This window comes from Chamaea fasciata, unplaced genomic scaffold, assembly GCF_029207755.1.
Source record: "Chamaea fasciata isolate MVZ Bird 193981 ecotype frontalis unplaced genomic scaffold, bChaFas1.0.hap1 SCAF_4, whole genome shotgun sequence".
In the NCBI taxonomy this organism is placed as follows: Eukaryota; Metazoa; Chordata; class Aves; order Passeriformes; family Sylviidae; genus Chamaea; species Chamaea fasciata.
The window spans coordinates 4,578,735-4,591,027 of record NW_027094089.1 but is presented as its reverse complement, the minus strand read 5'-3'; the positions used below and the strand labels follow the sequence as shown (position 1 = coordinate 4,591,027).

General features: G+C 40.1%; 1 protein-coding gene across 1 annotated transcript; it reads right to left on the bottom strand.

Moving 5' to 3' along the window:
• Nucleotides 1-266: 266 nt before the first annotated feature.
• Nucleotides 267-8,675, bottom strand: F2R (coagulation factor II thrombin receptor). The gene is made up of 2 exons (XM_066180760.1): nt 8,527-8,675; nt 267-2,104 (listed from the first exon to the last, which is right to left on the bottom strand). The coding sequence occupies exons 1-2, from the start codon at nt 8,585-8,587 to the stop codon at nt 903-905; spliced, it is 1,263 nt and encodes a 420-aa protein (XP_066036857.1). The 5' UTR covers nt 8,588-8,675; the 3' UTR covers nt 267-902.
• Between the last annotated feature and the right edge of the window lie 3,618 nt (nt 8,676-12,293).

Genomic DNA, 12,293 nt, shown 5'->3' with positions numbered 1-12,293 from the left:
CAAGTCCTAAATATATGCATGATGACTAACCATGTGCAAGAAGGCACAATTGGAAACTGCATAACAAGATGATGAATGGAGCTTTTCCAATGTATTTTTTGGAGAGCCACTGATTTATTGTGAAACAACATCTCACAAATTTTTGTGAAACGAATTGTCAAAAATACCACATTCCTAACCAAAATCCTAGCACATGCTAATGGCAGGAACACCAAAAACAAGCTATCTCCAGCTGCTGGGAATTATCTCCCATGTCACACAATGCACCAAGCAATAGCTGGGGTTTGATTTCTCACATTCCGAAAACTGTACAGATTGTTTTGAAGTGGAATATGTAAAAACATACAATTAACAATTTCAGTGTACCAAGAGTCAAAATAGTGCTAAGAAATAAGTTAATAGATAATTCTTGAAATAATGACATATAGGAGAAAAAAAGAACTGGAAAGTTACTTTTACTTTTTTTTCAGGAACAACTGGATGGATGGAGTGATTCCATTTTTAAGAATTTATTCAACCTGGTAGATACAGTTCAAAATACTAAAATGGGATTTCTACAATAAACTGGACAATGCAAAGGATTTGTGTGAAAAAAAGTTTATTTGAGAACCACTCAACAGCTATTATTAAGAAATTATTTTTCCCCTCTACATTAATCTATTTACATATACTATACATATAGTATATATGTACATATAGTATATATATATACTATATATATATATATATATATCTATCTATGCACACACACATACAGAGTTTTGAGTTATGTATTACTATACTGGATCCATAAAGCTATGTATCATACAACAACTTGGCTTAAGGTTTTGCATTTCTTGGATATAACAGTCTTCTTTTGTCTGCATCTCTGTAAAAATTAAACAACTAAAAGACATGCTATCTCAATGCATTGCTAGTAATTTTCTGTAGACACTGTTATTCACATTAGTAGTCAATGTAGCCCTTCTACTACTAGTGGTAGACATCAACTGGCCACTGCTGTTACTGCTATTAGGATCAAAAGTCTTTTTACAATTGAAGAGGCTGAAAAATTGTCTCTGATACTGGGAAGAAGCATAGTAGTAAATAAAGGGGTCAATGCAGCAGCTAATGCTGCTGATAGAAATACAGAGTAGATAGGCAAAGTAGAGATATTCTAAGCTGTTGTCATATGAAAAATGGATGTAATGAATTAAGAGGAGAACATTTGTTGGTCCAAAGCAAATAACGAAAACAGAAAAAACAGCCACACACAAGAGCAAGGCACGCGTCTTCTTGTTTTGCTTTGCAACAATAGTGGAAGAACTAAGACAGCGAATGATACACACGTAACAGACAGTAGAAATTATAAATGGCACTATGAAAAACACAGAAGAGAAGACAGAGAAGAAGTGGAGGTAATAGCCATGAAGCTCAGACTCTCTCAGCACATCATGGCAAGTCGTTATGTTTAACCTGGGTATTTCCATTGTTTGCTCTCGTAGGAGGAAAGGTATAACCCCAGTTATTGCCACAAGCCAGATGATGAAACAAACCAGTGAGGCACGGGTCAGTGTACGCCACCCCAGGGACTGCATGGGGTACACCACTGCCAGGAAGCGATCGAAGCTTATGCTTGTCATGAGCATTACTGAGCAGTACATGTTACAGAAGAAGGCAGCAGTGATGAAACGGCACATCTGAGGCCCAAAAACCCAGTCGTTTCCAGAAAAGTGATAAACGATCTTAAATGGAAGCACACTCACAAAGAGAACGTCTGCCAGGGCCAAATTCAGCATGTATATTACAGCTGGCTTCTCAATTTTCATCTTTTTCAGAAACACGAGAATGGCCGTAATGTTCAGAGGGAGGCTCAGCACAAGCACTAGGGTGTAAACTGAAGGGACAAAACGAGTCAGCCACGGACTGGTGAGGTATCTGACTGTTTGAACTGACATCACTCGTCGTTCATGTAGGAGTGATCCACTCTGATTGGTGGCTCCTGATCCAACTTCCAAGTCATTTTCAGTATCACCATCAACAGGTATAAGATCAGCATCTGAACTGGAAGAAAAACGAATGGAAAAGCTTCTGATGCCTGGTTTGCTGCTGTTATTTGGAAAGCCTGAAAAGTGAGAAAGCATTAAGATTAATAAGCCAATATTTAGGTGGTATGGGGAAGCGAAAACATCTTTCAAGAAGGAAAGTTCAGATTATATTAAGTAAACAAAATAATAAGGTTATTTTCTGGTTCAACACACAGGTTGCCCGCAAGTCAGCCATTTTATTTTAGCTCCTCCTGCTACAAATTTGGGTAAGATGTCCTACTTTGTCTGCTATCTCTTAGTTTGAAAGCTTTTATTAGTAATGTTTCTAGCTATGCTTAAGTATCCAATCTAATCTATGCTCTTTTTAGGCAACTTTAATACAAACACTAGAGGGAATTTGCCAGCCTTAAACTGTCTTTGCCAGGACCTTAATGCATTGTTTAAGAAATGAGATGCTGGCATAAATACTAGTGCTCATACACAAAACTCCCACTGGAAAAACTCATCACCAAAATCACAAAAAGTGAAAGTGCTATTAAAACATCATGGTTTTGAAATGTTTCTGTATACTCTGGAGACATTTTACTCAACCTGAAGGCCCCCATCAGAAGAGATGCCAGAGCAGATTTAGAGGCAGATGTGGATTGACCTTTTGCTTGTAATAGACAGGTAGCCACAGATTGTCCTGAAACACTTCCTGAGTTCTACTTATCCTAACCTACAGTGTGCAGGACAGCATGTGCCTGGCATATCCCCGAGGCACTTCCGAAACCTACAGTTCCCTCTATAGCAAGGTTTTTCTGCAGCATGGTTTGGTAGCTAAGTCAGGACAGGGTATCTGCCTTTTTGAATGTAATAAACCAGAAAATCAGCGTGATAAAGCGTTAAATGTGTGGCAGTGGTTTTTTTTAATGTGGAAAAAGAAAACCCAACATATCAAAAGAACTATTTAGACATTATTTCAGCAAAGTTCTTTGTATGGAGAAATATTTTGTAAGACTGTAATTTTCAGTTTTGGTTTAATCTGCTTTGGCATAGGGTAATTCAAGTGTACTGTGGGTAGACAGAAGTGAGAAAGTTACAACTACTCAAATAACCAGTCACCTGTTTGGCTGTGCAATTGATCCTTTGTTGAATCGTAGACAATTAAAATAAAAATTATGGTGTCTTAGCTGAAAGTACGTGGTAATGATTTACCTGTGTAAGATGCTGCTTGTTAGAAGCAATTATTTGTTCCGTAGTAATTGAAACCCGTGGGGGTTTGTTTGTTTGTTTGGTTGGTTGGTTGGTTGGTTGGGGTTTTTTTTGGTTTTTTTTTTTTTTGTTTTTTTTACCGGAGCATCTGAAGGAGCCAGATGGCAAAGAGAAAAGTGGCTGCAGTTTTAAGCAGCCAGTTACCTCCCTTTGTGCACAGGCAGTGAGAGAAGGGCCCTACCCGGCATGGATTTTTGTGACATTCAGACTTGAATGTGGGGGGAGATCAGAGGACTGGTAAGGCAATTTGGTGGTTTTATTTAGAGCAGCTGTGCTTTATGTACCGTGCTGCGTCACAGCAGCATTGTAGGGGCAGAGAGACAAAAGGGAAGCGTTTGAGAGAGTAGTTTTCATATGCAAAGTGACTAGATTGCAACCTCTGCCGGTCAGAAAAAAAGACGCTGGGAGCTTGGGACAGAGACTGTATTAGGAAGGATGTAGTTTGAAGCAGAAATGACAGAAGTACATGAGATTTGGTGATTGCACAGAAGGGCACTAAACGCATTTATACAAGGGCCTATTCTGTATTTTTAAGGAGAACACGAACTATAAAGCCTTACTCTGTAACACTTCTTTGTAAGTTTAGTCCAAGCAGTTGGATGGCTCAGTCAGCTCCTAGCCTGGCAGTTAAGTTGAAGCACAAGTCCTTTTGTATGACACTTCTAACTTCAACCTGTGGCTGACATTAAAGAGTTAGAAGATTTTCTGTATTTAATGATCATTGCAATAGAAATATGTCATAAATTACACCACTGGTCTTCATCTCTTTTGGGAGGATTATAACTGTACTTGAATGAACGTCCCTCCCTTCCCAGATTTCTTACACCCAGAAGCTTGTCTCCATGGTAAAGACATCAGTAAAAGTGAGGAAAAATCTGTCAACTGTACCTACTGTACCTCCAGCACACAAGTTTTATGAATTTATGACTTTGAATTCTATGAGTATTTATTTCCAAACCAGAAGATTACTGAAAGAGAAGACAATGATAATTTTAGTCCCCTGAAGGTCGACATGTTCTTCTTGCTTTCTCCACCACTGTAGAACTGTGTGGAGAACCAAAGTGACATGGTTTCATGTGAGGAATGCATGTTTTTGGAAACACAAGATATAAACAGACTTGAAAAGAGAGAGGGTAAAACCTGGAGTTAGGAACTGTGTTGCCAAAATTACCGCTGCATGACATTGTGACTGAGGCACCTGCAGCTCTCTCATCCCAGTATCCCTGAACTTTGAAGGACCTGAGCTGTGCTGCAGTTTCACCCTTTCGAGAACTGGCAAGCCACCCAATCAGAGTCAATGACCCTTAATGACTGAGGTTAAATCTCTTAGTGTGGATGGCCTGAGTGCTAGCCTGACCCACTTCTCATTGCTAGCTCCTAACAGAGAACAGTATAAAAATATGCTACAAGAAAAAAATGCTATGATTGGGACCTTTTACTCACTGCCAGCCATTGTCTTAGCTAATGCTTATAGTTATTGAACATTGCTAATAATTTTAATTATATTGTGAATTCTTTGTAAGCATCTTGTTTACAAGTTTATTAGATGAAAGGGTTTTGAGTCACTTTTACTCCATTACAGAAATTTTCTAAAAATAGAATCCTATTACAATAAATCAGTACAAAAAAATTTTAAGTAATTTAAGTTTAGTTAAAATTCTCTGGAATAATACTCTAATTTGGTGAAAACTTTGTGTTCTTTGTATCAACAGAGCCTTTCTAAGTTCAGAGTTGAACTCAACCTTCATTCTGTCAACAATCACCTCCATCTTGTTCTCAATCCATGTCCCCATCTTGAATTTAGATGACATGAGGTACTACTTGCAAGGCACGTTTATTGAAAAAGGTAATGAAGCATCACACTTGCTATTTCTGTGCCACTTGATAATATAAAGAGTAGTGACTTAAACTTTCTTGATGAAACTAAATCTAATTTGAAAGCTTGACAGCCATGTATCAGTTCTTATCCTTTACCAAGCTGCTTATAGGACACAGTGTCTGCATAATTCTAGAAAAAACAATATGCACTCCATACTTTCTGAAACAGAAAGGAAGACAGATACTGTCCTGAGGTTTTGTTTTCCTTCTGTGTCAGTGTTTATATGAAAAAGCTGAATATAGAGATTTATTCACAGAAGGGAATAGGATGAAATCATGTCATTATTTCAAAAGATCCTAATGAACCTTCATAGCAAACAAAAAGGTCAGTAGGGGAAAGTGCATTACACTTAAACTAGATTAGTACAAGACTGCCAATATACAGTAGCTCTACAGAAAGGGTTTTGAAACTACTGATAGCTACAACTACACCAGAATCTGTGAAATTATTCTTTCTAGCTGTTTTCAAGCTATGGATTTCATTTGTCTAATACATATTTCACTACAGTCTATTTTTTAAAATAATTCAAATAATCTGTTAGGAAAACATAAGTAAAGCTTATGTAATGACCACAAATGGTCAAAGGGTCATCTTATTTTTCTAGGCTGTCATTCAGTCCTTTTGGAAGAAGTCAAACTTGATTGATTTCTATTTTTATAACAAATAGTAACTCTGTCATATTAGCAATGAGAATAACAGCTCTATCAAAATACCTACAAAATTTAAACAGGTATGAAAGAACAAGATTAGTAAACTATGAACACAGAAACAGCAGGATAAAGCATTTATCCTTGTGGTGCGTGTAGTCAGGTCACTGAATGATAAGCAGACTCTTTTCTTTGCCTCCAACAAGTACTTCAAAAGGCAAAAATTACATAGAATCAGTACGACACTCAAGTTGCCTGAAGTCTTCTTTTAGTCCCTGTAGTTTTTTCATCAGTTCTTCAACAAGGACATAGAGGAATTATGTAGAAAGCTCAGCAAGTTTGTTATTGGTTAATTTTAACAATCCACAGTGTGCTATTTTCCATCAAGTATTACACGTTGTTCATCTCACAATCAATATACACGTATGCTGCTTACCCTGACACTTTTTTTTTTTTTTTAAATAAAGAGATATATTGTCATTTCTCTTCGTGTCTACTTTCATATGCAAGGGACTACTCTGCATACCACTCTTTGAAAGAATTAGAGAGAAAAAAATACAACAGCTTTGACCAATCTTAAGAAGTACTCTTGAACTCCAGAAGAAACTTGAAAATTATTTCTGTAGGCCCATAAATATGGACAGGATCTTACAAACCAGACTTCATACCCCAAGGGATATCTTTGAGATGTGAGAGACTAGAGAATGGGCTCCTACACAAGCCAATTAAATATTTCCATATGTGCTGCTGGACAACAATTAATACTGACTTCTGGGCATCACTGGTGACAGCTGCATATAACAGCTGCTTATAACAAATAGCTTTCTTTTGTCTCTTTGTATAACCTGAAGTGATAAGCATCTAGAATCTAAATTACTCAGTGGCCCATAAATTAGGCATGTGAAGACAGTCTGTGAAGTGAATGTCAGATACATTAATGAACAAAATAAGACACAGTCTTGTAGGAGTGATGGCAGTTATTTGCTTTTATAAAAATAAAACTGGATTGTTTATGACTTCACATCTCCATTTATACAGAATTTATTATGAGATTACAGAACTGATGTAGTAGTAATCTGAACACATTGTCTTGAACTATTGTTTTCTTGCCACTGGGTGTCTGCTCCTTTTTGCTCTCCTTTCTCATCTCTTTAACTACATATGCTGGCTTCAAACAATAACATCTCTATCTTGCCAGCATTGTCCCAAGGCAGGTAAGTCCTGGCAAGTTCAGACCATAGGCACCTCAACAGCACCTGGTCAGATAACCTGTGGACACTTAACACCGACCTACTGCCAAACTAGTGCTTTTTTACCTGCCCAAAGAAACAGCACAGGTCAGTAATGTGGTAACTGACCTGTGCTGTTCAAGGCCAGGACAGACCTCAGGATACAACAGTGCATGGGAAATGGGAACCAAGTACATTGTGGTAAAAACAAGGAAGGTTATCTAGGACAGTGGGGAAATTATATTATTACAGTGGGAGTGAGCACAAGAAGAGCAGAAGACATATTCAGATGATTGGGTTTTGTTAGTTCTGTTATGCATGAAGTAACTGAAAGAACAGCACACAACAGTGAAATCTTTTTCCTAGCATTAACAAGTATAGTTTGTGTTTTACACCACCAACTCTTTTTCTTAAGAAGGTATTTTCCTTCGACTTTTCATATGAACATGATTTTGACAGCTTCATTCCCACTTACCATTGTGCCAAAAAGTTGTCTCGCAAAAATTATTTGCTCTCTCTTGATGCTTCCCTCCCAGCATAATTATAAACATTAGTCTATCCCCTTTCAGTTTAGCTCAGTAGCCAAAGTATGCTATGCTCTGAAATTTCCTTTAAGCTGCTCCTCTAATCAGCCCTTTTATGCATGTAGGACCTGAAGCTTTACTGCAGGCCATCTCATGGGACTAAGATCCTTCTTAGTCCCAGGACAGCAGCACTATCACCATTAGCTGATTGAAAAAAATCTTAAACTGAATCAAACAAAACAGTACTAACAAAAAAAAACAACAACAACAAAAAAACAAACAAACAAAAAAAAAAACAACAAAAAAAACCAAACAAAAAAAACCAAACAAACAAACAAACAAAAAACAACAACAAACCAGCCAGTGCTAAATGCACAATCCTTTGTGCCTCTACCATAAAGTGTGAGGTTACATGGATAAATATCTTCTCTCACCTTCCCTTACCTCAGCAGCTCTATCATCTAACAAGCTCTGAGAGGGATGGATCCATGGGCTAACCAGTTAGGGCACTGATGACACTATTAGTGAATAACCATGAAATAACCGTGAAAGTCACCTATCTACTTGGGGTGGATATTCCGAACTGTTTTTGTGCTGGCATATCTTCAGAAGTTTGCACCGCCTAGAATTACAGCTGGCACTCCCCCTTCTTACGTTGTTAATGAAAGGTTTAGAGAATCCCGCAGTAAGTCTCGCCCATTCTGGTCCGTTCCACCGCCACCTGCTACTGCCTGCCCGCCTCCCCGGCCCAGGCGTCACCCCGAGCCATCCCTCACCACCACCAACAGCCTCTCCTCGCCGCTGCCCTGAGCACAAAGAGCTGAACAAAACTGGCCCCGAACTCGCGCTAAAACCTCCCAAAGTGCGGCCCACGCCCCGGCTACGTGCGGGCACAGATGCCGTATGCTCGGACGCTTTGTGATCATCCCCCCGATTCTCGGAGCACGCCGGGCCCCGCGGACCCACCTGGCCGGGGCGGCGGGCAGCAGAGCAGCGCCAGGGCGCACAGCAGCGCCCGGGGCCGCATGGCCGCGCCTTCCTTCCTTCCTTCCTTCCTTCCCGCAGTCCGTCAGTCCGTCCGTGCGTGCGTGCGGGGCAGCGCGGGGCTGGCGAACGCAGCCCACAGAAGGCTGGGGCTGGCCAAGCGCCCGCACCGCGACTTCCTCCGGCCGCAGGGGCTCGGCGGCACGGGCAGGGGAGGGGAGAGGAGGGGGAGGAAGGGGAGGAGGAGAAGGAGAAGGAGAAGGAGGAGAAGGAGGAGGAGGAGGAGGAGAAGGAGGAGGAGGAGGAGGAGGAGGAGGAGAAGAAGGAGAAGGCTCAGGGGCAGCACCCGCCGCCCCCATGGGACTCACAGCCCCGCCAGCAGCCCCTGCCCTCGGACGGGACACGGGAAGGGGTGGCGGGCTGGGGCGGGGTGAGAGGTCCGGAGCTCCGGAACAAAAGGTTATGCTCAAGGAATTCTTCTAAGCTGAGTTTGGCAAATTTGCAGTCCGAATGCCTCACGGGAGCAGTTCCAAAGCCAGATGAAATGCCTGCATTACTCACAGCTGAAAGATCACCCTGGTTCAGAAAAGCCCCTTCAGTTGATGTACTTCGTAAAAAGGAGATGACGTCCAAGTTTGCTTGTGTAGCATGTGTTCAGTACACTGACTGCTCTGCAGGCACAGGGCAACCCCAAAGTGATTCATTGCCCGGGTTTGCAGCCCTGCCCGCGGTTCCAAAATCCCCGAGAAAGTGTTGCCACTCCCCAGTCCAGTGGCGTGTGCCGTGGACAAACTTCGGAAAGCTTCTGCAGTCCTTTAGAGATGCTCCTGAATCAAAGGGTGGTTGAGGGGAAACCTGCGTGGGGGTTGTATAGGGAAATATTTTGGTAATTTTGCAGCTATTATTTAGGCACTTTGCTTTTAAACCATCCCACTGATGTTTAAGTGCTTTGTATTTATTAAGCCTGTAAGAGAGTCAGAAGCTTTGAAGTGGACAGTCTGGCTTGCTAGGGTGTGGTATCCATGTCTCAACTTTATATCCTTCTGTTTACAACGGTACAGGTAAAAAAAGGGAAGGAGGGGAAGGCTAATTTGAATGTACTTATATGTATGAAGTGCCATTATTACTGCAGAAGCACTGAGCTTGTTTGTTTGTTTTGGTTTTTTTAATGGAGAATAAAAACAATGGAAAACAAACTTCCCTAATCATAAATACTGGTTCTCAGTAAGTTCTGTGTCACTATGATGTTCCTCTCACAGTGCTACCACTTGTTATATAGCATGATTGAAGCTGACTCTGTTTGAATAGAGCAAGAAATAAATATAAGTTTTTCAGCTGGCCAGCCTTTCTACAGCTCCATCGTTCCACACACTCTAGGGAACCTAGAAACCATGCCTTATACTTAACTGAGCTATTCATCTGTTTAGAAAATACTTTAATCAGAGGTGAATATTTCATCTGGGAAGAAAAAGTGAAGCTATTGGTCATTTCTGTGGTCTCACAGTTCTACAAACATACATAAAGGTCGCTCTTATAACTTTCTAAAGCAAAACAGAACTGAACTAAAACAGGCAATTGTAAAAAATTACTCACGTTCTCAAAAAAGCATATATTGCCAGTGTTTTTCTTTCATTTCAAGAAGCTTTAACCAGTGGGCCAGTGCTTGAGGAATAAATTAGATTACAGAGTTTGTGAAACATAGGGAGAGAAACTTAGATTGAATCTCCAGGAAGTATTTTCATCACAAACATTGGAAACAGTCACAGGGCTATGCCCTTTCATCTTTGTAACCTAGTTATTATAAATACAGCAAGAGAATAAAACCCTCATGCTTGTTAAATGTTATGTCTTCATATGAAAACCAAATTTAAGTTTTGTATCCTGTGGTTCTGTGAATCAGCTTGCACCTTCCTCTCAAGATCAACTTATTCTAAGAATGGTGAAGAGTTCATGACCTCTAAAGCTTTAGTTTTTAATTCTATTTCTTGCAACTTTTCAGGATTATTTTTGGTAGAAGTATGTTACAGAACAAAACTTCATTCCTGTTAAACACACCAAGTCTACCAAAAAAGACTGCACCTATCTAGTGAGACTGCTACATCATTAGTTTGTGGAAGGAGATTTTCCTTGCTGCCAATATACAAATTACCCTGGTGCGTGTCAGAGGTGGGTAGTTACTGCTGAAAGATGAGCATGGAAACATACCTCAGGTGGGGAAATCAGTCATCTAGTTTTAAACCTTTTGAAATCACGTGACTGTCACTATTTGGATTTTCTGGGAATGAAGGTTGTTGTTTCACTCCTGTGTTCTTTGAAAGAAAGACAGACAGTTAAAGGAGGCCCACAGACTGGTCCAAAGTGAAATAGAACAAGTCTAGTGCTTGTGTTGGTGTTCCTGTCTGCCCCGCCTAAGCAGAAGGATGTTGTTCTGCAATTTTGTGGGTAGTTTTGTATCTTCAGAGGCCCTTGAAAATGGAAAAGTTCCAAAATAAACTAAGTTAGCTGCCAAGCACTCTTCGTCAACTCTAAAGACATCATGTGATAGAAAAATGCAAGCCGCGGGGTTAACAGACTGACTATTGCCTATTATGACTTCTTTTCACTACCACCAGTTAAGGAGGACAAAGTTGAGAGTTAGGCAAGTTGTCCAAGGAAAGACGCATTTTCTCCTCTAGTGACAACAGATGCACAGACCCTATTCAGTTTTTTTTTTTTTTTCAGATTTTGAACCAGCTATGCAAGTCTTTCCACACCACCATTTCATGACTGAAGCTGGTTTCAGCAAGTCCCTATCTAATGTTGAAGCCCCCAAATTGCAACTTACAGTAACCTCTAAAACCCCTTTCTTTGTTGTTGTACTTAGTAGCTGTCAGCAGCACTGTATGATAACAGAATCACTTTGCTCATTTGTGTGGTACTTCATGCTACCATAGATCTTACGTGTAGGTAGAAAACAAACTAAACAGTCCTGTTTAGCAAGGTTCATATTATTGTTCAGTGACAAGGCCCTAAGTGGAACTAGCTAATTAAGGAAAAAAAGCTTATAAGGGAGTTTAAAGAAATTAAATGGAAATTACTCTTTGATATGCACTAGGAAGAACAGAAAGCCCAGGAAATGGCTGGAGAATGGACATGCTGACACACAGACAATACCATTCATACTTGTCGTTATATGGGCACCCAAGAAGGTTTTCTAAGCTTGCCTACTCCAGGAAACAACTGAGGAATGTGCTACTTGCATTAGAACCAGGCAGGTACTAAATGTGTCAAGTGTGTCACACAAAATTGCATATCCAGGAGTGAGTTACTCCCATAAAGGCTGTGGGGCTCTGGCCGTCTCACCAGCACAACTCCAGGCTTTTGACACATTTCCTCAAGAGTCTTTTCTTAGGAGCAACATCACACCTCTGGCAGATTTAGTGCTCAGCTATAGTTAAAAATATAGCCATTAGTCAAGTCTGTTCCAAATATAAAGGGAAACATTAGAGTGGAAATTTCATTCATATTCAAGTAAAATTCACTTCTGTTTGGAAGGAGAAGTTTTCGCTTTTCTATCCAGCTATTTTGAATGAAGCTGGGTATCAATACTTCAGCATTTATGTCATATTAAAATGTCTTATACATAACCAGCTAGAAGAAAAATGGAATCATGTAGGGATATTACCTGTTTTAAAGTAATCATGTGTTTAAAGTTAATGTCGTGCATAAATTAATACCTCTGGCAAATGTAATAATTTTTTCAGCTTGTG

What these genes read in the sequence shown, in the direction of transcription:
- F2R (XM_066180760.1), bottom strand. Translation starts at nt 8,587, where the DNA reads ATGCGGCCCCGGGCGCTGCTGTGCGCCCTGGCGCTGCTCTGCTGCCCG. An exon ending in CTGCCCGCCGCCCCGGCCAG is followed by an intron (nt 2,105 to 8,526) that starts GTGGGTCCGCGG and finishes CTCACTTTTCAG; the next exon opens with GCTTTCCAAATAACAGCAGC.